Genomic DNA, 26,746 nt, shown 5'->3' with positions numbered 1-26,746 from the left:
TCTAAGTTGTACAAATCAGTGTTGATTGCAAATGATATTGTAGCGGAGGAAAACGAACGCTAAGGTTGTCTTACCTGTCCCAAGGAACAAGACATGGTATTTTCCATCAGCAGCATTCACTCTGTCCACAGCAATCTTTGTATACTTGTAGTCAGCTCCTATCCGGATGATTAATGGCCTCTTGTGTATTGGGTAAATGGGATTAAACATCAAAGGGTGATTCCTAATGAAGGTCACAACATCATCTGGAAACTCTTTGGTTGTCCTCATATTAGGTGTGAAGGCTCCTCCCGGACACTGCAAGAAACATGCACATTAATGCTTAACAATACTTCCCATCTTTCAGAGAGTTTTCATCTCCAAGTCATTTACAAATATTGACAGGTAGTTGAGAAAGTAAATTCCTGAAAGAGCACTTCAGGCTCTGACCGAAACTAATTATGCTCCAGCAACAGGAATGAAGTGCTGAATAGCTCCACTTTGAACTCTTGTCAATTCTGATAAAACAAACACAAAGGTATTTCTGCACTTTCAAAACTCAGCTTGATGGCAAAGATATGTACTTCTGGACCTGTTTCTACATACTTTATGCTTCTAAACTGCTTTTTGAAAAAAGAAAATTCCAAGAGATTGGTATGGGAAGATACCGAACTTCAGCATCTGTTTTGCTACTAGTACAAAGGCAAAACCTGTTACTTAATTGTAATTTGGTCTGTATTCCTCTAGTCATTCTGTTGATTATGAGCTGATGAAAGGGCCTGTGACTCTTCTTCATTTGAAAAAGCAATAATATAGAGTTGATGAGAGGGTCCTTAACAACTCATTTATATCTGAGAAGACTGACCATTCACAGGATGTTGTGATACTTTCCCCTCTGCCTAAGAAACAACTGAGGTCCATGATGCTTCTTTAAATATAATGAAGAACTAATCAAATAGTTAGCACTGAGGCATTTTGGACCTCACAAGAAAATAAAAACCATCTTAGAAAACTCAAGTGTTTACTGAGAACGCAACTAAAAGAAGACTGGGAAGAAATCAGAGCTTCGTTGATAACTGGTACAATGTTCTGGATGTTCCTGTGTTAATTTACATGACTTTTTTTCAGCTACCATTACCTCATTTCTTATTGCTGCTCCTCAGCTTTCATTTTCCCCCTTACCATGTTTCTGTTCTGAGCTATAAAATACTCCTTGTAGTATTGGAGCTATTCAGAAGTGCTTCAACACAGTATTTTTTCCAATAGGAAATGTTGATTTCTCCAATAAAAAAGCACTTGATGGAAACTTGTTTATTTTGATGAGGGCCATTCTTCCATCTAGGATGGAATTTCTGGTCAAAACCACAGACATAAAATAGCTAGTAGCTCAGGGAGAGATTTACCTCACCTGACTGCTACTGTCTCAAAGTCAGGCATTTATTCTTAGGTTTCCTCAGTAGTCACTAATTCAGACTAACTGCCCTGGTTTCAGATGGCTAAAATTATATAAAAATGAATTGTATGCTGAGAGACTAGGAAACTCTCAGGGGATATATGAGTCATGATTCCAACCTACCTGAGGAGATGAAATGTTAGAATTTGGGTCTTCACCTCCCAGGGGATCTCTCTAACCACCAGGCAGGAAGACCTGTTATAACCTGCTGCTAAAAGCTGTTCCATATCATGCACCTAATAAACTATTCATCAGGCCAGACCAGGAACCAAGTAGAGAGGAGACTTTGGCGTAATCTCAGGCTTCTGGCTCAATTAGGATTTAATTATTCATACAAAGTAGAACAGCTCGGGTAGGAATTCTTTCAAAGAAATTGCTCTGGCTTCAGTTACCTCCAGGAAGAAGAACCAGAACTCAGCTCAGATATGAGTCATTTTTGTCATCTGACATGCTTGACAGTTGATTTTTCTGGACTCTCAGTTATCCTGAGGGTTTTGGTTTGGCTCTCATTAGAAATGATACTACATGCTAGTCCTTTAAGATGGCTCACAAAATGGAATTTTATTATCTTGCTTGGTCTACTCCTTCCCTCTCTTGTACATCTATTCACAGCCTTCCAGAAAATGTATGGAGCTATCTGTTAAGATTAGCAACAAATGCTGAGAAAACAACTGTGTTCATCATTAGCAATATTATTCTACTTGGTAGTGCTCTTCCAGTTTCCCTCGAGAGGGATTCTGTTTCACAAGCAGTTCAAATTAAACTTTCCTGTCTCACATAGCTAAATTAAAACACTTTGATGCTTTCAATCCTTCCATTCTTGACTTGGTGATCATAAGACCTCTGTCTGTGACTTCCTGCAAAAATGTCTGCACTGTGATTCACCCCAGTATGACCCTAAAAACTGATATTATATTGTTGTTCTGAGCAAAGCCTTAACAAACATCTTTAATCAATTAATTCTTTTGCTATCCACTGTACAAACCAATGACAAGGAAAAGATGTTACTGAAGAACTCTATAAGCTTTCCCTTTCCTGGAGGGATTGAATGTGTTTCCTTCACACCTCATTCAAGGACTTGGCTACACAATCTTATGTTCACAGCTGATCACCATGCAGTTAGACTGCAGAGAAAACCAGAATTCTTTAATTTACAGCATATTCCCCAACATGCTGTAGGTACAAAATCTATTACTGTAAACTCTGAAAAATGGAAACTATCCCCAAACATCACTGAATTTAGTAGCAAGCTGCCAATTATGAATTTTTTTTTTCCATAAGTAACTTTTGCTTGTGGAGAAATAAGAAACCATTGGTATTTAGTGAAGGTCAGCCAAACAATGCAGAGCTGATCATGGCCAAAAGAATGTTTTGCTTTATTTAATCCTACTGAAGCTATACCAAAGCCTTTCCATTGTTTATCCAACGTACTGCGACACGATGAACCTTCATTTCTGTCCAGAGGTTTAGTACGAATATCTCTTTAGGCAACTGTAAAGTAGAATTTTCCATGTCATAGAGAAAGGCATCCCTGTCTAGTCCTGCATCCCAGAAATTGCAAGAAATCCTATACTCCAGGGGAAAGAGGATCATGCCTTGTAAAGTAGAATTTTCCATGTCATAGAAAAAGGCATCCCTGTCTAGTCCTGTATCTCAGAAATTGCAAGAAACCCTACATTCCAGGGGAAAGAGGATCATGCCCCACAGTCTGCAAGCATGGCTAATCAAAATTAACTCTTTGAGCACAGATTTAGAGCAGCAAAATATCCCCATGCCCTGACCTTTGCAGATGCTTTGATATAAGTAAAAAATAGAGTTGGTGACACTTTAAAATTGGACAAAGCCAGACACTTTGATATAAGTAAAAAATAGAGTTGGGGACACTTTAAAATTGGACAAAGCCAACGAATTCCAGATTAGAAAATATGCCTTTAAGATACTGTTGTGGCTATGAGGAAGCACAGAAAAGCCAGTGATCAGAAAAAAGCAACGATCACCTAAAGGAATCTCTTTTGACTTTGGTTTCTGTGTGAGCTATAATCTAAGTATTTCTCTTCCAATTCAGAGCTCATTGGCACATCTGAAAAATGTTGATAATTTCTGTCACCATGTTAGATCCAAATCTAATTTTTTTTTCCTTTTCCACTGTGCTGCCCAATTTCTTTAAAACCATCTGGAATACCTCATAAGTCTCCATGAGGTGAACCAAGAATAACATGGCAGTGGTTGAGGAAACACATACAAACACAATACTCTGAAGCAGCAAGAAACTCTGAAATGTGACTAATCACAAGAGTATGAAACTTCCTGCTTAAATGGGCCATTTATTTGGGGATTTTTTTGGTAAAGTTTAAGTCTGAAGCCTCAGTGAGCACCTGAGATTAGAGCTGTATGAATTAATTGCAAAGAAAGAATAATGCTAGCATTAAACCTTAGTGGAATGTCAAGTATTGATTTGCTAATTCTAGAGATCTGGGAACATAAAGTCCTAACTCTTATAGCCAGAAATCACCACATGAAAATGTCATGAAGAATTGTGTGAACAGTGAGAGCTATTCCATGTATCTGAGCTATTCCATGTATGAGAGAGAAAGAGAGAAAAAGAACAAGATCTTGCAGCACAAAGACGAAATAGTGATATGGTTAAAGGTCCTCACAGGGGCTGACAAAGTTAAAATCAAATTTAATTTCCTGTGATAAATGGGAAAGCAACAGTGTTAATCTAAAAATATTTAAACTGAATTGTTGAGGTGATTCATTGCATTCTTATTTCGTTCTGATACTTAAGAAATTGCAAGAAGACTTCATAGGAGCCAACACACATCCACACTGTCTTACTTCATTTAGCAAGTAGAGATTCACAGAGGATTCTAGAGAAAGTTCATACATTCTTCATTAAAGCTGGAAATATTAGGCCTAATATTGCTGCTAAATCTAAATTAAGAATAGTGCAAATAATGAAGTAAATAAATAGAGACAAAAGTGCATCAACAGCAATTTTTATACACCATAAAGGTGAAAAGAAAAAAGAAGGAATGGTTTAAAATATTTCATGAGATATTTTTGCATGTCTTGGAAACAGAGCTATCTCTAATTGGGTACAGAATTTACAGGAACATTATTACTACCCCGACACAGTGAGAGAGAGACCTGAAAATTTTTCATGCCATAGAAAAAGTGTTCTTAACAAAGAGACTACTGTGAACTGATTGGCATGAAAACTCATCTACTTCTAGGTCTCTCTTCTAAGATTCAGTACCTGACAGGATATTAGACCTAGTCAAATGACAAGTCCCAGAGGACTTGTTATCCTGCTGTATCTCCTACTACATCTCCTAAGTATCCAAGTCGAGCTGCAAAACTTTAGAGAACTATGGAAAATTCATATAGACTGAAGACAGACTTACAGACATTTGGATCCTGACTGTAGAACACACTCACAATTCTGTCTTTGTATGCTTAATTATTTAGCTACATTTTGCTCAAATATACACCCAAAATGGAAATGCACATGCAAACAAGATAACTGTCACCTAATTCTTACCCCCTCTCCAGCAGAAAGAGTGATTAACATTTTACATGACTAAATTTTAGAAGATTTCCAGATACTATGTGATTTGTACAGTCATTTGGAGATGTAAATAAACTTGTTCTGAACTGTAACTGTCCTAGTCACGTACACTCCTTTCTCCTGGAATAAATAATACTTATTTATGTATTAAACAAAGGCAAGCAATTGGCAAGCCTGCATAAACATCTTTGTACTTACAGTGCCAGGACGTGGGTATGGAATTCTGCCCTGATATGGAATCAGCTGGTGGTTTGGGCCCTCCTTGTGTGCAAACGGCCCATTGAACACAGTCTGGATGTCAGACAGATGATACACACAGACAGCTGAGCCTTTAAATATGGAGCTGGAAGATAGTAGGGAAAAGTCAGGATTGCAATCTACTAACTCTTTTATTGCTTTTCCATCATTTTGCATGGTCCAATAATGAAAGATGCCTCGAAAATAATACATTTATTACTATTTAATGCTTCTATAGCTTGGATTTAGTCAACTAATCAATTTAGGCAACAAAGTCAACTAATCTAGCTGCCCAATATCGCAGAATCACAGAATAATCAGAGTTGGAAGGGACCCTTGAGGATCATCTAATCCAACTCCTGGTCCCACACAGGACATTCCTGACAATCACACCCTGTGCTGAGAGCATTGGCCAAACATTCCTTGAGCTCTGTCAGGCTTGGGGCTGTGACACTGCCCTGGGAGCTGTTCAGTGCCCAAACACCTCTGGGGGAAGAGCCATTTGCTGATCTCCAGCCCAAACCTCCCCTGACACAACTCCAGCCCATTCCCTGGGTCCTGTCCCTGGGCCCAGAGAGAAGAGGTCAGAGCTGTCCCTGCACTTCCTTCCCTGAGGACATTGTATCCAGGGATGAGCTCTGTCCTCAGTCTCCTCTTCTCCAGGCTGAACAGAACAAGTCACCTCAGCCACTCCTCATGTGGCTTCTCCTCAAGGCCCTTCATCACCTTCATTGCCTCCTCTGGACATTCTCCAACAACTTCATATCTTTCTTCTATTGTGGTGCCCAAACTGCACACAATATTCCAGGTGAGGCTGCCCCAGCACAGAGCAGAGCAGGACAATCACCTCCCTCCACCAGCTGGCAATGCCTTGCCTGATACACCCCACTCCTCAAAACTTAGCACCTTTTTGAACAGTGAACTGAAAGAAGAGGGAGGAAGGCACTACCCTACTGGTGCAATAAGAACACTGCCTAATGCTGAGTATAAAAGAAATATAATCTGGCTCCAGTTAAATCAATGGCAAAAAATATTGCTGACTTCAGTGAGACAAGAGTTTTATAAACTTTGTAGTGCCAAGCTCAGCACAGGTCTCCAGAACTCCCTACCAGTATATTAACCACAAGACATCATGAGCCTCCTAAAATACATGGCTAAAATATTAAGCAAAACATTCAGAGCAATTGCAATTGGTTGGATTATTGCAATCTGCTGTCAGGTTTTATAAGCAATATAGGGACATGTTGTGGCTGTCAAGGAATTGCTCCTATACAGTCCTCAAATCCACCCACAAACCTGGTCTTACAAAGATCCAAGTTTGAGGCTTTCTGAGGAGAACCCAGGGAGCCACCTAAGAAAAGGGCATGTTTTTCCCACTGCTCTGGGTTCAGTCACAGTCTCAGATGATCTCAGTTAACACAAGTCCTGACTGGTCTCCATCACCCTGTAATGATGAAGAACACTAGGGGAATAATTTCCAGAGTGATGCTAAGGCTGACTGCAGTGAATTAACCCCTTCATTTTTTCTCACTGCATGTAAAGTTTGTGATATTTATCTTTACACGGTGGAAACTCCAAACAGTTTAAAATCTGTCTGATGTTAAATGTAGGATGAAGATAATCCAAGTAACCGTTTTCAACTGAAGGAAAGAAACCAAAAACCTCCAGAAAAAAACCCCAGAAAACATTACACAAAATGTCTAAACAAGAAAGAGAAATCCACATTGCTCTCAGCTATGTATGGATGAGGAGAAGGAACCTTTTAGAGGGATTATGGCATTTGTGGAAATTTTACTAGGTATTAATAGGTCTTGAGAAATGTATTTAGTCTTTCCAGATGTTTTATGCTAGATTTACAGCACATTATACCACTAAAATAATTTCCTTCAGTATTACTTAGTTTCCCTGTGTATGGTTTCAATAAAAATACTAATAGTTATTATTTCCTGTGATGTTTATCTCTTGCTACTGTTATGAGTTGCAGGGCTACAGAGATGAAAATACTGGAGCTGTTAAGGAGTAAAACCCCTTATGGTTGCTGCATTTAACTAGGTAACACATTTAATCTCCAGTTGAGCAAAGAGAAAACAAGCATAATCCATGTGGTTCACAGCAACAGAAATGCATGTGTGTAAAAACTTCCACAGAGAGAGAAAATAGCTGGAGAGCCAGGAAAAAGTGAAGTTTTCTCTTTGTTGTCACCTTATATGGTCCTGTGATTCAAACCTCATTTCCACTGCAGAAATACCAGAAGAATTAGGTAGAAGTGTTTCCAGCTCAGGCATGTTGCATCCACAACCTAATCATAAGTGTGGTTTTACTGCTAAACACAACCTCCTCATTTTCTCTTTTTGTGAAGCAGGAATCATAAATTGGAGACAGCACCAAATGTTTCCAAGCTATGTGATGCTTTTTTTCCCAATTAAATATCATAAACTCATATTCTCCTGTCTTATTCAGATAGTTGAGAAGGCAGATCCTTGGATCCCCATGGAAAAAGCAAGTTATGCAAGGAATGTTTTTGCTAGAAATTGTCATTAAAGGAGTTATTTGTAATAAATTACATAATTTGCTAATTTGATGGAATAAATTAAATGAAAGAGCATAAAACCTCTTGAAGATAAGTAACAGCTAAATAATATAGGATAGCATATCAGATATCAGAGAGTAACTATTTCTACTCTACACTAATACTGTCTGATGTGAGCAAGAGCAAAAAAGTACAGGTAGAGATGGAAGAATCTGTTAGTTCACCTGTTGGTCTACATTTGTGGAGAGTTTTAGTATAGTGAGCCACATCTAGAACTTTCTAGAACCCTTGGAGCTCACTGAACGTTCTCTAAACTGGACAGTAAGTGAACACTATTGACGGGTAACAAGGAGCTTAGGGGCACAAGAAGGTGATCAAATGCCATCTAAGCTTGTCTTTTTGTGGCCAACTGAAGCCACTATGGGTTATCTGCCATCTGTGTGATCATCTGCCAACCGAGAGACTGGAAATGATTTGTATGAAATCATATAAGAGTTCCTGATTTGAGCCTTCAGGGTGCTGGATGTTCTTCGGGAGGTGTTAAGTGCTCTCAGATGTCAGTTAAGTTCACAGGGTTGAAGACATTTAGCTGAAGAGCAACAAGTGTCCCTCCATGGAAATATTTTCCCAGTGCCAACAGATACTTCCTGGCATAGGAAGCAATTTGCTCCAAGGAGCATAGCTCTAACAACAGGAATGATACTGAGACTTTCACCCCTGTATGCAAAAAGATGGACACAGCAGACACACAAAATTGCCCAGCACAGCCTGGTCCACAAAGCATCACCTTCAGTTTTCATTTAGAAAATCAGACAGTTCCAAAGGTAATTTGTTTCAAATCTCTCTGCTTACCTTGATGTTGTAAAAATTCCATACACAAGAGTGGTTCTGGGGTTGTCTGTCTCTAAAAGAAACACATCCTCTGTAAGAAAAAAAAAAGGAAAAAGAAAAAAGATTTTTTAATACTAATAAAACCTTTATTTTCCAGTTTGAGTTACGGCTTTATTCCTGCTAAAGTAAACGGTAGTTTTGTCTCAGACTTACCATATGAACAGACCATATGCATAAATTTAGCATCTGAACATTCAGAAACAGACTAGGAAATTAACTCCACACCCTGCAGCCTTATGGGGACAGAAGGCAAAGATTTTCAGATCCGTTCAGGATCCATGTCACACATTTCTCTCAGCTGGATCTTGTTTCAGGAGGTTGTTTAACAGTAGGCAAACATTAAAGTTGCAATAGGTTAAAGACAAAGAGTTCCCATAAGTGGATGTAATTGAAAACAGGGAAATTAGGTGTTTTATCATCCAGAATGAACTTCAGTGCCCTCACTACCCTATTTTCGACATGATATGAATGACACACAGCTTGGCAGTGAAGAGACTGAGAGATGTAAACCTCTCAGCTCCTGTTGTGTAGGGTTTTATTGACTGTACTGTGTTAACTGTCTCTACTCACTGGACTGAACTTGCCCACTGTTACCTCTGATCTGTTGATTTTTTTTCTTACACTTCAGTGAAAACTACTTTAATCCCTGACAGTTTTAATAACTATAATCATGCCTCCTCTTAAACTTCATTTACAACACAAAAAACAAGGCTGAACCGTTCGAACCTTTTATCACAGACTATGTTCTTTAGCTTCCCATTAATTTATGTGGCTCCTTCATTTAACCCTGTGAATTTGTAAAATATTCTTTTCAATATGTCAAAAGCAAAAGATTTCACCATGCAGAACTGGAAGTGTTACACTCTCGTGCATTATACATGAACACAGAAGCATGTGTTTGCCCTCTCCCAGTTCCCTGAATTTCCAGTTGTGGTTGTATTCTTTCTCTTTGTTAGGGAATTGTGCTGGGAGCCCACGCTGAGAACATTGTCTCCTATTCACTATGGCTCTACATTCACTATGGTCCTAAACTAAAAGCAGTTATCCTACTGCTTTGTTGGAGAGGAGGGGGTTGGTAAACCACAGTTCTGAAAGATAAGTTGCTGTGGCAGTGCTGAGACACTGTGAACTTCAGAAAATCAGTCCTCCAAGCATCTTGCACATTCTGAGTTGGAGCAAGTTAGGATGTGCTTCTAGGCCCATCAGGCTCCACCAAAAGCCTGAGCCATGCAAGGACACTAAAATAGTTGTAAATACATAAACTCAAAAAGACTCCAAACCCCATTTGAGATGATGAGAATAAGGAATAACAACTGAGAAAAGAGAGATAGCAATGAGAGATCGAATCAGTGCAAGGCCCATTAGCTGTTTATGCTATTAACATTTACACTAATGCACATGCCAGATCTTCCAGTATATGAATTTGGAACTGTGATTTTGCACACTTCAGCTGTGGCAATATAGAATTTGAAACTTTCTGATAATGTTGTTTGGCATTTATGTATAAAGATATGCATCTATCAAATCTGTAATGAACAAAAACCTCTTGTGACTGCTACACAGATTCTGCACTGAATCTTTACAGTGTCTCACTTGTTGAACCAAAAATCTGTGTGACTGAATGATTTCTGAGAAATTGCATTGATTCATTGTATTATTCCTGGTGCCAGTTACAGCTCCCTCAGCCTCTCCTCATGGCACTTGTGCTCCAGTCCCTTCCCCAGCCTCGTTGCTCTTCTCTGGACCTGCTCCAGCCCCTCAATGTCCCTCCTGAGCTGAGGGCCCAGAGCTGAGCACAGTACTCAAGGTGTGGCCTCACCAGCACTGAGTACAGGGGAAAAGAAGGAGTTTCAAAGAGATGTATGTTAAAAACCTTTATCACAGTCCTAACTAGTAGCAAAACAGCAATGGATTCACTGAGATGTTTCCTTGCAAATAGTAATTCTTTACATCTATAATTCCTTTACATAGTCAAGATTAATTACCTTTATTTCAAAGGTAATTATAATTACCCAGAGAGATTTATGAAGAACTTTTTCCTTTCCTCTCGTAAAATTGCAAGGGAAATTTTGCCATGGATTTCTAGAGCCAAGATTTCAATGTCAACAACCTGACTAAGAAACTGTTATGAACATCAACAATTAAATATGCACACGGGGTGTAAGATTTCAAGAAAACTTGTAAGGGATTTTTTTTTTTTTTTGTGATACCTAGTTCATCAAAGTATGTTTCTGTTCCATCTTCATCCATTACAGAGCACACCAGTCTTGCTTTCAAGAATGTTGTCCACTTGTTCACGAGACTGCGCTGACCACCTGTGTCATTCTGGAAAGGAATATTATGTTCAGAAAACAAACCTACAACACAGCTAACATTTTACTGAGCTTTCCCACATTTCTTCTCAGGTTAATTCATGGTCTAGATAATTATTTGGTAACATTAATATAAAAACCAGATAGACCTAAACCAAATCACCCGATCTAAACACTCCATATCCAGAATAAAATAAGAATTGGTTTTCTCAGCAGAGTGTCTCTGCTGGGCTAGCAGGCTTAGAGGTTCAGGCAGCAGATTTGGGGCATCACCAATGTGTGTAGGTATGACTGAAAGGGCTGCTGGGGGTTTATATCACTCAGTGACACCCAGTATAAAGTCCATGCTGTCTTTAAAAGGTCTCAAGTCCTACAGGGGGAGGTTTCTTCTAGTCCTGACCCCAGCATAGATGCCCCTGACCTAGTAAGCCATTCTGGCACGATGTGGATGCTCCAAACTAAATTTAGAAATGATGGTTAGTGTGAGTTAAGAAAGTTTTTCATTATTGCAAGTCCTGCTGGCATGGTCATTGCTCACTCAAGGATCTTTTCACTTAGAGCCATGGAATCATCAAGGTTGGAGGAGACCTCTAAGATCATCCAGTTCAACCATTAACCTGTCACTCCTGTAACCCCTAAACCATATCCTCCAGCACCAGATCCAGACACCTCTTAAACACTTCCAGGGATGGTGACTCCACCACCTCCCTGAGCAATCTATTCCAGTGCCTGAACACCTTAACAGGGGGGAAAAAATTTCCTAAAATCTAATCTGACTCTCTCCTGTCTCAGCTTATGACCATTCCCTCTAGTCCTCAACAGTTCAATAACAGCTTCTCAATTATGAATGTGGATGCAGAAACAGGAAATTAATTTTGAATATGCATCAAAAGCTTTTCAATCATTTAGCCTTTTAGCTTATCATGTGCCACCAGCAGCTTGTCCCAATAGCCTGGCAAATAAAACAGTTCTTACTGGACATATCCTTGCAATCATTGAATGAATTTGCTTTGTGCTGCCGCTGTTGTCTGTGAGTCTCTCTTTGAAGAAGAAGTAGATTTTGGCATCATTTGGGTCAGTGCCATCTGGGATAACATGAGCATCCACAAAAATGGGCTCTGAAATGAGACAGTATAGCAAAAATGAATCCAAAAGATGCATTAGTATAAGCAATTAATGATTTGACAGTTATTAACTGCTTCAAGGAAGTATAATGCTTAGAGGTACTGCTGTGGCAGGGTGAGCTGTGTTCTCTAGCCTTGTGTCTGTACACACCATATGTTGGCAGGTAAATGGCTCCTTGCAGGCAGCCACATGTTTTTAATAGAATCATAGAATCATCTATGTTGGAGGAGTCCTCTAAGGTCATCAAGTCCAATCATTAACCTGTCACTCTGCTGGAACCCCTAAACCCTAAACCAGATCCTCCAGCACCAGATCCAGATGCCTCTTAAACACTTCCAGGGATGGTGACTCCACCACCTCCCTGGGCAATATTCCAGTGCCTGAACACCCCAAGAATGAAGAAATCTTCCTAATGTCTAATCTGAATCTCCCCTGTCTCAGTTTACATCAATTCCCTGTAGTCCTCATTGCATCCTCACATTTTATGCCACAGCAGATTTTTAGAGGAGTGGTCCAGAAGCAGTAGTATTAGATACTGCAGAGACTCAGAGACTTGGAGGGAGAAGAATCAGTGTGCTATCAGGAGCACTTAAGGAATGACCCATTGACACTAAACATAAAAGCATGCTGAACAGTTTGGGAAAATAACAAATAAGGTTCATTAATAAGGGAGGAAAACAACTTGTGGAATGCAGAAAAGGAAAGCAGAGTATGCAAATTCTTGAGCAGCATTTGACTTCATATCAGAGGTTGGTAAATGTAATCAAGTGAACATGGAAAATGCTGCAAAGAAACACTAGTGAGAGAGCAAAATAATTTGTAACCTTAACAGCAAGCACATAATGGACAGTAGAGGAGTCCTCAGAAAACCTTCTCCTGTGCCTGAAGGAAGAAGTGAACCCTCTCCCTGCATATGTCTTTTCAATGATCATTCAGGATTGCTTGACTGGTTGAAATGCAGTACAAATGTTGAAACAATCTGATACAGAGGTTGAATACCTGGCAGAAAACTCACTTTAGACTACAGCATTTTTCTAATCACAAAACCCAATTTTTTACTGATATAACAGGTATCATGACTCTGGCTCTAAAGGAACATAGAAACAAATTGTACCTATCAAGCACCTGTTCTGAGCATAGGTAACAGGTAGATTTTCCAGAAATTATGCAATTTGAGTTGTTCTTGAACTCAAATTCACTTCAGGATGCACATGTTAGGGTGTGTAAGAATGTATAGCAATCAGAAGAAAAATTCAGAAAGCAGAATAATTTCCCTTTCATAGGGAACTGAACTTATTCTGATTGCAATCCTGTGATTTCACTATAGTCCCAGCCACACAGGAATAATAAGTTATCCTAAAAAAAAGTCAAGACAAAAACCACAGTAACTTTACTTCAACATACCTGAAAACTTTTTAAAATTATAACTGCTATGTTAGTTGCTCTCTAACCTTTGACTTCTACCTCTGCTCAGAGGATTGACCACCATTGTAATTCAAAATGATTTAACTGGAAGGAGTCTTCTTACCAGTAAAGTCAGAGAGAATTTTCACAGTGATTTCAGTGAAGCCAAGAGTTAACTGTTTTCACTCAGAAATGAGTTTTCCTACTGTGCTTTGATAACCAATTTCTCACCACTGAAATAAATGGCAATAATCCTCACTGACTTCTCTGATAATGGGACTCTCTTCTGCACACATTGTGAATGCAAGTGGTGGTGAGACCTCTGTACAGAGGTGATCAGTTTGAGTTAGCTTAGATTCACTTTTATTTAAGGCAATATCTGATTTTTTAGAGGTGAAGGCACTTTCCCAGAAGTCAGATTGTTTGACCACTTGCCATTTGAAAGGTTTGCATCCACCTTCCCTTGAGCAGTTTTATTCAGGCTTAATGCAAAAGAGACCATCAGGTGAAGTGGTCCAAGAGGTTGGTTCATGCAGTGGAACCTTTGTATCTATATAATGTCTACAGGACGTATTAACACATTTCTTCATGGTTCAACTTCATGAACTAAATTCAGAGACAAGCTCTTTAAAAGGCAAGTTCTTTATTTTAAGCAAAACCAAGCAGAATCTCTGTGACACCCATGAAAAGCTCTGGCAAAAGAAAAGCATCTCACCACTGAGCCACTTGGAGTTGTGCTGGTCAGTTCTCACTGCATTCCTCCTGGTCAGACTCCGAAAAATAGCTGCATCTGTGCCCATGAAATCAATATACATTCCTGAAAACAGCTCTTCATCTGAAAAGAGTTGAAATGGAGGGGGGAAAAAACCAAATGCATTGTTATGGCTTTTGGGAAATCCACAAGTTTATTTTAAATTTGTCCACTCTTTATTTACACAGGAGCCTGTATAGATAAATAGTGGGTCATGGGAATGGGGTTTCCTCTGATTTACAGAGACACATTCTAGAATGCATGAAAATCATCAGATTTTTCTCAAAGACTTTAGGGAACTGCATAATTAAATGCTATAACAGAACTATATATGTGGTGAACCTTTCTTGATATGAAGTTTAGTCGCTCAATTTCCACTGCTGAGGATCACTGGAAAATCAGGCTAGTGTTATCAAAAAGCATCACATTCAATTTTGTTTAAGTATGGACTTCAAAAAGCTTTTTTCGTTTTGGAAGTAGACAAAGTGACTGGGTTGAATTTATTGCTGTTGTAAACTGGCAGAACATCTATTGCAGCCAGTGGATCAGTGCCAATTTTTACCAGCAGAATTGTCACGGCTGCCCCAGGCTGACTTCATATTGCAGAGGCCAGACAATCATATTATTGAACTTCACTCAGAGTAATATGGAGCAACAATTCTCCCCTTTTATGCACTTTATTCTAAGTATAGGGTCATTACGCCTGAAAAGAATTAGACACGCAACTCTTACATTAACAGAGCTCTGAACTTCTGCTCCCTGTGCAAGGCTGAACACTCAGTCCATCAGTCAGGATGGATCTGTGTTTGTGTGAGGCTGTGTGTGTGCCTAACTATATGTATATATAATTACAATTATAATGATAATTACATATACCATCATTTTCTAGTCCGTGAATAACCAAGCAATTTCCACTGACTAATGACAATGAAAAGCCAGAGTAGGAAACAGTAGCTAAAATAAACTCTAACTCTCAGAGTGGGAGGGGTGGCTGAATAGATTCCAGTACAGCTGGGTCCCTTGATTGATGTTTTTGTCTGGGTTCCTGGACTACCCAGAGAGTGTGGTCAAGCTGGCAAGAACCACAGGTTCAGAAGCACTTGAGGCTATTTTCATGCTCTGCGTGTTGTGCATCAATATGGAAGACTATTGGCTCACAAGAGAGCTAAAACTCTGGAGATTTTGCTTTTCTGCTGCTGACTAGAGCCAAAACTGCACCAGGGCAGGGCGTCCAGCAGCTGCTCTTCTGCTCTCATCTCTCCCAGTGATGACAAGATTCATACCTAGGGGATTTAAACTATGCATTCACTGCATGTTGGTGAAGCATTGACAGAATGATGTTAGATCTAGGCTGATTTATAACTGATTTTGTATACTTGCCTCATTGCCTCGATCCATCAGAACTTTATTCTTATTCTGAAGTAAATTGGCCAAGAGAGATCAGGTTTATGGTTCTCACTAAACCTTATGTACAGTCCTGTGCATATACACATACACACACTTGAACAATAGTCCTACACTCTGTAATTTTAATCCTATTACGTATCAATGCTATTAGTTATGTCTTAAGCATTCCTAGTGTCTGCTTGCTAATCATGTCTCAAATGATATCTGTCAGTTCCACTTCCTTCTGGTAAAATCCTTAAATTCCACACAGCACTTGGTCTGCACAGCACAACGAGTTCACACTACTCTGCTTTGTTACTGGGGGGAATTACTGAATTGATGAGGTATGTCTGCTTTTGGAAATATCTCAGTCTTGGTGGGGAGAAAGACATACATCCTGTATATTAGTTATGCCAAGCTGCTTTAAAACCAGCACACACATTTCTCATTGCTTTGATGCAAATATGTCTTTGGACAATGGCAAACTGTACCAAGATCAAATTTGGTTTTATAGCACCACTCTCCTCTGAAAGGTGAATCAGCTTTCTTGCTGTGTTCTAGGCTGGTGATGCCCAAAATGATCAAGAAATTGCATATATAAAAATGATTCATTTATTGTGGAAGAGTTAGCTTGTCTGGCAGTATTTCCTATCTTTGAAGCAAGGGGAGGGAATTCCTCCTGCAGAATGCTCAGAGGAGAGTCCAGTACATGGGCTCACTATTGCACAAGTTGTGACTTACAAAATATTCCCTTTTCTGGGAATTCATTAGAGTTTAATGTTTTTGAAGAGACTGAACTTTGTAGCAACAGGGAGAAAGTATAAAACCCAATCTGTGGGACTCTTTTAAAAAGGAATATGAGCTTAGTGGAATAACTTTGTAGATGAACAATGTCATGAATGATAAGTCAAACACTAGGGAAGGTCTCTTAGTCACATAACTGGGAGATCAAGGGAGATAATGAAAAGTCTATTAAGATGAACAAAGATGCCATAGATCTATTGTAGAAAGAAATCAGCTTACTGTATACACAGTGATTCAGAAACAATGTACCTTAATGGTGTTACATCAAATCCAGAAGGAATGAGGAAAGGAAACTTTAAATACATCAAATCCAGAAGGAATGAGGAAACGAGACTTTAAATTTTTTTTAATGACAGCTGATTCACTTCATACTACCAGAATAGCAATGAGTAGCAGTGGACTAATCCATCACTGACTTTGAACAAACATTTTCTTTACACAATGTCTGTAAACACTGTCTCTAGATCACTGCTGAGATAAAGGTATAAGTGCAGCCAAGGTTCAGAGAGTCATCTAGGTAGAATTTACCTATTCTCTAAAGTGCTTCAGTTCATAGGTCTGTGTATAAATATACTTGTCCTTTGTACTAAATACATTTGCAATGAGGAATCAGAAAAAGAGGAAATTTATATTTTGAACAGATCATGTAGGACAGACTATATGACACTTCCCTTTAGATCCACGAGGCTCAAACTTTAAAGGAAATACCTGGCACAAAAGGTAATTCCCATTGATTTCAGTGGAAGCTGAATGGCAGAAACCCCACACATTGTTCCCTTGTAAAAGTGAGATGAAATATGCAGTACTCATGTGCACTAGGTTTTATTTGCTAAGAAAGCCTGAGAAAAATGTGCAACTGCTGTTCCCTTCAAGCAAAATATACAGTAAGGAGTAGGCACATGTTGGAAAATCAAGGCTTTGGCACTAGATGTCTGTGAACGTGCTGCAAATGTGAAACTTTGGGTTAGTTACACTGAGTATATATAATGTGCTTCCTGGTTGAAAAGAAGTATCTTTTACAGATGACTTAGGTTGCACAAAGTGTATGCTCCCTTTGACTTTTCCCATAAGTGTGCAATAAGCACAGCAGAAATCCCTTGCCTGGGCTATATCTCACAGTCACTAGGTACAGTCACCACCAGTTCACAAGAATACTTGAGGAGTGGCAATTGTATCACTTTCTGGCCTTTTAAATGGAAGAAAATTGTAAAACCGGTTGGGTATAAAGCCAATTGAAGAATGAAGAGCCTTGCAATAGCTGGTGGGCTCTACAGCAGAGATGACAGCAAAAATGAAATTCCAAGCATCTAAATTCTTTAGGCTTTCTTTCCCTGGCTGCTTGGAGATTTTACAAATAATTAAATGAGACACAAGTGCTCTCTAGGATGAACAAGGTCAGAAACCATTCAGACATAAAGGCTAGACAGGGCAATGTAAAGTCGCAACTAATCCTGGGAAAAAATGTGTAAGCTGGAAAAGGGACAATCTTCTGTTTGCTGCTTCTCTCTCATTCTCTTTCAACAACTTATTTCTGCACTTCATTTGTCCACCCTCCTTTAGCTTCATATAAGGCTTGGAACAAAGATGGACCCAACCCTTGCACCTATCAGCCAGATAAAAAGTACTGCTCTGTGCAGGCTGAATTCTGTGCTCAGCTCCTTTCAGGCATTCAGTCAATATGCACTGTGCACAGCCATATGGGTTTAGTCCTCAACAAGTTGGAGTATCTTTACTTACTGATCATAACAGACACCGTGTTCACATTAGGGTTGAAAGAACATCGTCCCTTTCCGGATTCACACTTGGAGTCGATCTTGAAGACTTGTTCCTGCAATGCAGATTTGGGTGTCACTTCTCATTTCAGAAATCATCAGATGTAAAGAGATTTTGATGCCATTTCCAGTATTAACAATTCTCAGCATCACTGGGCACTTTTACCATCATCAGTTCAACTTTCCTATTCATAATTCCATCATCTGGTTAGATAATGTTTTCATTGGTATCTGGTTATTTTCAAGACTCTTGGTAGAAATTCAAGACACTGAAACAAAGAATTTTTCCCTCTATCTCGGTTAAGCTTCAGAGAAGCTGTGAAACAAAGAATTTTTCCCTCTATCTCAGTGAAGCTTCAGAGAAGTCCACTGATCTCTTCAATAACATTTATGGTGATTGCTTCCATGCCTTCAATAACATTTATGGTGATTGCTTCTGTGTTTTTGAAGTTATTTATCATTTATTTGCTGAATACATGGCGATACTTACACTAGGACATTATAATAAAGGTACTAGAATGATAATACATATTAAATAAAAAATCTGTTTTGACAACTGTCATTTGATGATAGTATAAATCATTTGGTCTGAGCTATCAGACCTCCAAAATTTCCCTAAACCATACTTGTTTTCTTCAATACCATCTCTTGGATTATTCTTAGAGCTCCAATTCCACAGTGATAGATGAGTTATCAATATCTTTTACCATAGCCTGAAAACACTTGCAATTTTTTTTCTGTTTAGAAATCATGCTATGAGGATTTGTTTATATATTATGTGATTTATGAAAAGGAAATGCATTTAGCAAAGTAGAAGCAACCTGGACTACAGCTTGAAATATAAACAGACTGAATATCTTTATAAAATTTGCCCATTTTGGTGCTACTCTTCACTTCTTGGTTCCCAGCAACACTAAACAGCACACTGTGCTGAGCAAGAAGTGACTCAGGTCCAAGCCTATTCCTTAAAAACTGCAGTCAGTCAGTGACACTGGTCCATCACACATCAACTCACATACCATTGTATGTGAAACAACTTCTTCCTAGGCTCCATAACAAACTTCTATTCTTCAATAAAAAGCCAAAAGACACAATTGCAAGGAAAAAACCCAACTTAAAAAGGTTCACAAGGAAAAGGTAGCTGACAAAAATTCCGAAGAAAAGCTTCTGTCATGTAGATGCCAATGGGTTAGTTATTTGACCAAGGCCAGAAATTCTGTATATTCTCTGTAAAAAATAATGCAAATCACAGGGAATGGAGATGCCACACAAATCACTGAGCAGCCACTTGGCACCAGCAAACTGGAGACTCCATCAAACTCAAATGCACAGCTGCAGCAGGAAGTTTTCATACCCATTATCCCCTCTCTTTTCCCCCCTTCTCTTTTGCCTAATTTAATCACAGAGATCTTATCTATTGTCTCACTAATAAGCTCTCTAAACAATGTTAAAATGTATGTATGAAGTTTCTAAAATGATCTTGGCTGTTTGGTTTTTTTGTTGCTTTACTTCTAGATTAATATGCAGCTTGATTTTAATCCATACTTACTGTATCATACCACTATTTACCAATTCAAAATGCCCATTACTGCTCTATTAAACTAGCTCCAGGATTATACTTGATTTTAATATATATTAAACTACTCTTTAGTCTATACTTCACATAGGGATTGCATTTCCTCCTGTTTGCATTTACTTAGAGATGAAAACATATTTGTGTGACTAAGGGAGTCATTACCAAAGAGCAAAGTATCAAGTGTTCCAAGGAAGAAAATTAATTGCTTTTTAACCTCTGTTTCAGGCAAAAGGGCAACATTCTGCTTCATCAATGAAAGCCTCTTTTTTTTATGAGACTATGTGGAATCCTGGAGACAAAAGAGCAAAACAGGCCCAGTCCTTACAACTCTTGGATATGACTCGGTCAGGCTTTGTAGCTTCTAGAAAAAAACAGATGTGCTTTGTAAAAGATTAATTCTGCATGTGCAAAACCAGCCTTCTGTGCATGGAAAACTGCACTAAATTAAAGGTGAAATGATAAAAGCAGATTAAAAAATATGAGCTCGCACTAGTCCCACCAGCACTACATAGTTCTTCATTCTGCTCTGTTAATTAGTCATGCACAGATATATATGCAATGAGTTCAGGAGGAAATGCTTGGTTTTAAACTGTTATGCTATTGTTGGCCTGGACAGTAAAGGCTTTGAGCATGCCATGCCTACAGTCAAGGGTCCCACAGACTCCAGACGTCTGAAACAGCAGTTTATTTAATCAATTGATCATAGGCATGTAGCTCTAAAGTCAGGCTAAATGAAGCCAGTTATGCTTTTCCAAGTCATGTATCTTTATTTTTCATTTCAGAAATTTAACACCTTGCATCATCTGGAGATGTCATTTCCTGCCCTACCCCTTGTCCCAACCTCATTTACTAAAAAGTCTGAAATAATGAGATTCAAAGTTCTCTGGGCTGCAGTACTAGTACTGAAGATGATAAAGGAATATTAATGAGAGGCAAATGAGATCACTTTTAATGCTTTAAATACTTTGTCAAGAAATAGGAGGATGCTGAGGAAAAGTGACTCCTGTTTCAAAACACATCAAAGTAAGTTGATGTAGAATTTGTTAACCAGAAGGATGGGTTTACTTATTTAGTTCTACTTTTAAATCCAGGCCTACAAATCTCTACTTATGGATAATTTATTAGGACTGAAGGTGCAGAGACTCAGACTGCATGCTGTGTTAAGGAGGCTGGAGCCAGGCAGGGATCTACCAAAAGTCACTGAGATCATCCCATGCAAACTGACCTGGAGAAACATTGACTTACCACTCCCCTGGCAACCTATGCAGCAGTCTTGGGTCTTGGCCAGAATTCCCATCCCACTCCTAATTAAATCACTTATGAATTTCCAAGTATCTTCCTGAGAAGCCAGCCCAGCTTTTAAAGCTGCCCTCACATGGCAAAACTCCAGGTAGCACACTCTGATCTTCCTGCTCAACACATCTGCTTCCACATTGTTCAGGAAAGCATACTGCACACCTCAGTGCCTGCAGACATGAATCTGACCCAAAAGCTACTGAGGTGCTGCGACTTGGTTAAGTGCCTTTCGTTCTCCTTCTGGTTGCTTAATTTATTACCTACTGCATTTGCACATAAACAAACATTTCACTTTCAAATCAGGAAACTTGGACCATATACTTCTGAAACATCTGGTACTTAGTATATTGAAAACACACAGTGAAACTGAATCTAGAAAAAAATGGAGATCAGTCTTGAAAAAGTATGATCTCACAGTGAAGAGAAACTCACCAACTTCATCCCATCAGAATCTAGTGGGGCAAAAACTTGTGCAGGAGATGAGGTTCTTGTACTGGAATTGTCTTGTGGGTCTTAAGCTGACTTCTCCCAGGAACCAGTTATAATGCATGGAAGTTATACAAAGTGGACTGCATATTTAACTTTTTTTCCCTAACTTGTTATTTCCTTTCAAGTATTTCTTGAAATTCACCAGACAATGAAAAATAAAAATATCAAATGTAGTCCAGTATTTGGTATGACTTTGGAATTCTGGACAATCATCATAGAATCATAGAATTTTTAGGGATTGGAATGGACCTTACAGATCATCCAGCCCCAACCCCCTGCCCTGGGCAGGGACACCTCCCACCAGAGCAGGTTGATCAAGGCTTCATCCAACCTGGCTGTGAACACTGCCAGGGTTGGGGCAGCCACAGCCTCCCTGGGCAACCTGGGCCAGTGTCTCATCACCCTCATAGGAAAAAATTTCTTCCTAATAGCTAACCTTAATTTCCCCTCCTTCAATTTGTATCCATTGCCCCTTGTCCTGTCATTGCAGCTCCTAACACAGAGTCCCTCTCCAACTTCCCTGGAGTCCCTTCAGATCCTGGAAGGTTGCTATGAGCAATCAATATATCATCATCTGAGCAATCAACCATCACCATATTAGAGTCATGGCTTTAATCATGGCTTTGCTTCTAGCTGGTTACAGGGCAGAAAACCATACACCTTTGTTCTTCTACCGTTTAACACGGACGAAGGAACTTATTCAGACCACTGATTTTCACATTTTCCAGATTTTGAGGTTTTTTCATCACACCAGTGGGCTGTACCAGAAAAGGAGAGGATGAAATGGAAGGAGACTCACCTCGGACCTGCGTCCCCTGTTGACGTACACGCAGACGGGGCTGAAGGCGCCGCTGCCGCAGACATAGAGGTGTGTGCGGTTGTACGACTGGATCACGCGCACAAAATTGCCACAGCCATGCTGCAGGAAATGCAGAGAACAATCATTTCACACTGGGAAAATGTTCGTAGGTGTTGGTAACTCTAGGGAATAGACACGGTGTGTAATTTTCATAGTATCGTGAAAACAGTTACTGAGTTTGTTAGGGTTTGAATAGCTTGTGTTGACTTAGACTTCTGTGTCTTTTCAGGCCATTTTGGCTAGTCTGGGAACTGGGCATTGATAGGGCACTAGAGAGGAGTTATAGAGGAGTATGTGTAACATTCCCACTTCATAAATCATAGAATCATCAAGGTTGGAGGAGACCTCTGAGATCATCAAGTCCAACCATTAACCTGTCACTCTGCTGTAACCTCTAAACCCTAATCCAGAACCTCCAGTGTCAGATCCAGACAGCTCTTAAACACCTCCAGGGATGGTGGCACTTCTACACTGCAATCCAATTTTCATCCACAGATTTCTCTGAACCTTGCATGAGAAGAAGCAGGACCTCTTCAGGAAAACAAGAAGTAACTTTATAAAGTTTCCTTAAGGACACCTCCAAAACATTCTCTTACCCCTCCCTCTCCCTCACCCCCCCCCCCCAATTTATTCATCATAGATGGAGATAATTCTAAAGCAAATCAAGGCCAAATCTCAGTTCCCATTATTTGCATAAACAGCTTTAGAAGGAAGTTTGCAGTGAATTGTTGCTTCATATTGAAGACCTACAGTAACATCTTCAAATCATCATGAAAATTAAAACAGAATGTTAAGGACGACATAGTTTCACACCACTGGATTGACAATTTTCTCCTTCCAGCACAGCCCTTTCTTCTCTTGTTCTTTCATTTTTTAACTATGATTAACTGTTAACACAGTCTAGATTGAAAATAAATGTTGTTTCCTAATATTTTTTCTTACTGAGATCCCAGAACTGCCTTCAAATTCATCATCCAAACCTCCTCAAAGACACTGAGAACTGCATGTGTTCTGTGAGCACAGGATTGGAAACTGAGCCATCAGTCATCTTCATGAAAATCAGAAGAGTTAATCTTTGTTTAGCAGACTGCAAAGGTTTATTTACATTTAAAGGCATTCACAATCTTGTTTCAGCTACAGCATCTGAAAACTGGTGCACAACTAGGGGCTTCAGACTGCAGAGAGTGGGTACCATCCACCTCCAGAGTCTGTGCCTGGGGTGAGCAGCCAGCCAGAGTACTTCTCTGCTCTGATGAGCAGCTCAACAGGCTGTTCAGCATCACCCCAGGACACACCTGGAAAAGTACTATTACCTCATTTGACTAGCAACAAAAAAAAAAAAAGGTGAGGAAATGGACACTGCATATCTCTTCCCATCTGTCAAAGTCTGAAGGTGCATTCTGTTTACAGTGCCTTTTTTTTCCCATTATTTCACTTTATAGATTGGTCGGCAAAGCATTTCAAAATCAAAACAAACCCTTCTTTCATTTTGCTTTGGCTGCACTCAAGTGCACTCTTCCTTTATTGCCAAATATGTAATTTGTGTATATGTGTGTGTGTAGATTAAAACTCACCGTAGGATCTTTGCCAGCCATTTTGCACTCTTCAACCTTATTTGATGATGCTGGCCAGAAAATCTGTAAGGAAAGAAGTATCAGTCAAATAGTATATGTATTGCAGAATTTAAACTAAACATTTCGCTGCCTAACTTACACTAACATGTTAATATTTAGATATATTTCACACTTTGATACTAAGGAGAAAAAAGGATTTTCATTGATATATGTAAATAACTTTGTCTCAGCATGCAGCAAACAAAATAAAGCCCCAGGTCTTTGGCTGATATATATTAAGTTAATTACATATTTTTGAGGCAAGTTAAGAAATTTATTTAGACTTCTTTCTTCTAAGTAAGAGAGATTTTTCACTGTTATTACCTAAATTACTGTCCATCTTTACTTTTTTACGCTTACTGAACTTACAGAAATTATTCACACTAGAAACCAGAAGACTGAAATATTGCAAGAAGGGTTCTTGGAACAATTTTTAAGTTTTAACATCAAAGTTTTGGATAAATAACGACTAAACCTGCTTAAAATCTCAGTATTTCAGACTGATTTCTTTCAGTTTTCTGACAAGAACATAGAATCCTCAAGGTTGGAGGACATCTCTAAGATCAACAAGTCCAACCATTAACCTGCCACTCTGCTGTAAAACACCTCAATGTCTGAATTTGTATCTCATCTATACTCAAACTCGAAAGATTTTGAGCTTCTTCCATTATTTATTTTGATTTTGAAATAGAAAAGACATCCATTAGCAATTCATCCCTAGAAATCTAGGAAGTGACAGAGCCTGATAACATTTAGCCTCAAGATAACACGAACAATAGCAGTAAAAGATCTCTGTGTGTATATGTACACACAGACATATCTATGCAGAACTGTGGATTTGAAAGCACAGGTATATAGAATTTCTACAGAGGTATAATATCAGTAAAGTGAATCTGTTGTAATAATAAATCAACAAACAAAAGACTGTGTGGAATTGCAGAGATTCATTCTGAGCCTAACACTGAGCAATCACATTCACTGACAGAAATCTTTGCGTATTCTTTCTTTCTGTTGACATTTTTATTCTTTTTTTTTTTTTTTTCTAGACTTACATGGGCTGCTGAAATGCCTCACAGCTTTATACAGCAGCAAATATTTCCTGCAAGAGTAGCCTTCCTATCTAACTGAACTCTTGCACAGAACTCAAACTGACCTGCCAAGGACAGGAGTGAGTGTGCCATGTGGGGACACAATTCCTCCCAGACAAGGGTGTCTGGATCACTGGGGAGATGGGAATTAGCAGAAAGGTCACAGATATTTCAGACCAGAGAAGGCAATCCCATTGCAGAGGAAGATTTCTAAACCATTAGGAGGAGGGAAAGGTACATTCACACCATTGCACGAGAGGCATTTAATTTCCATGTCTAAGTTAGACTGAGCTCCCTGCACTCCCTGCACAATCAATTCAGGTAGACAGGCATGTCCAGAGGGTGATTCAGAGCAAAGCCTAATTCAACTGTGCTCAATCATTCTCCAGCAGGGCCCCTCTCTCTCTCCCCTGACACATTAAAAGCTTTGCCTCTTAAGGAAGGCATTTATCTTCCCTGCTGCAAGTTGGGTATCTCTGCCCCTCAGTACTTCTGAGCTATGGTAGTAAAGCCAATAGATTAAAGGATTGGATGGATTTGGTGGAACAAGGCCTTTACAGCACAATTTAAAGCAGTGTAGTAGCTGTGATAGTCTAAAGATAGGCAAGACAAAGTCTGTAGAGCAGTAATAGCTTAACAGTCAAGTTTCTGGGCACACAAGTACTTCTGCAGGTCACCTATTTCAAAAGCAAAGAAGCTGGATTTGAACTGGCTCTGGAGACAAGAGAGGAATCTGTGAAAGTGGCTTAAGCTTTTGATAATTTGATTATTTTCATATAGAGGCTGCCTACTACTGTTTGGGGAGGTGGGACACAGAGTCCTTAGAGAATGCCATTTTGGTAAGGGAGAGAAGCCAGAAAAGAGGTGGTGTCAAGAGGGAGATGTGGGTCATAGTGTTCAAAAAAAAACCCAACGAGGTGTCTCAGATACACAGCTGAAGGCAAGGGCTGACAGAGACATAACAAGAGATTGAAAAACAGTTGAACAATTAGGCTTGTTCAAAACAAAAATAAATGCAGATGAAGGTCAAAGGCAACTCTGTCCTTGTTAGCTTTATTCCTATTTATTCCTGGAAACAGTAATGTGTATCTTACTCTGCTTTAGAGGTTTCTTTAAAAAGAGCATCTGAGAACTATCTTAAATCTTGGAGAGGAGCAGAAACCACCAACCCATACAAATTTTCCTTATGAGGATGTCACTTCCAAACAAGCAAACAGGTCAGTTTAAACAGTGTTTGAGGAGCAGCCACACTAATAGCTTTATCTGCATTACATGCAAAACAAGGAGTAACAGTTCAATAACATGTAGGTGTGGAATGTCATCTGCTGCAAAATAATGAAACATATTTTTTCTGTCTTCTAAAGAAAGGCATATAGCAAAGCAACCTTGGATTACCAAAACAAAACCTGAACTTACACTGAGAGGGTCCTGGCTTATATTGTTAATATTCAAAGACAGAATATGATCTTTACTGCCCACGTAGATCCGATCCTGATCTTCATCCATGAATAATATCCTGTAATCCAGGGGACTGTGGGATATCCTGTGATATTCAGAGGTCTTAGTTTCTTGCAGCTCTGAAATAGTAAAGACAGCAACTTAGTAAATGG

At 39.2% G+C, this 26,746-nt stretch overlaps 1 protein-coding gene across 1 annotated transcript; it reads right to left on the bottom strand.

Annotated features, from left to right (window-relative positions):
* Positions 1-26,734, bottom strand: SEMA3C (sema domain, immunoglobulin domain (Ig), short basic domain, secreted, (semaphorin) 3C; the record flags this gene model as incomplete). The annotated part of the gene is made up of 10 exons (XM_009075740.1): positions 1-297; positions 5,202-5,346; positions 8,623-8,692; positions 10,872-10,986; positions 11,949-12,091; positions 14,218-14,337; positions 18,181-18,271; positions 22,376-22,495; positions 24,010-24,072; positions 26,553-26,734. Coding segments are annotated over 10 exons (1,331 nt in total), but the record flags the coding sequence as incomplete, so codon positions are not given.
* Between the last annotated feature and the right edge of the window lie 12 nt (positions 26,735-26,746).

The sequence above is a fragment of the Acanthisitta chloris genome, unplaced genomic scaffold (genome assembly GCF_000695815.1).
Source record: "Acanthisitta chloris isolate BGI_N310 unplaced genomic scaffold, ASM69581v1 scaffold11325, whole genome shotgun sequence".
Classification (NCBI taxonomy): Eukaryota; Metazoa; Chordata; class Aves; order Passeriformes; family Acanthisittidae; genus Acanthisitta; species Acanthisitta chloris.
Note: the sequence above shows the minus strand (reverse complement) of the source record. Positions and strands in the feature narration are given on the sequence as shown.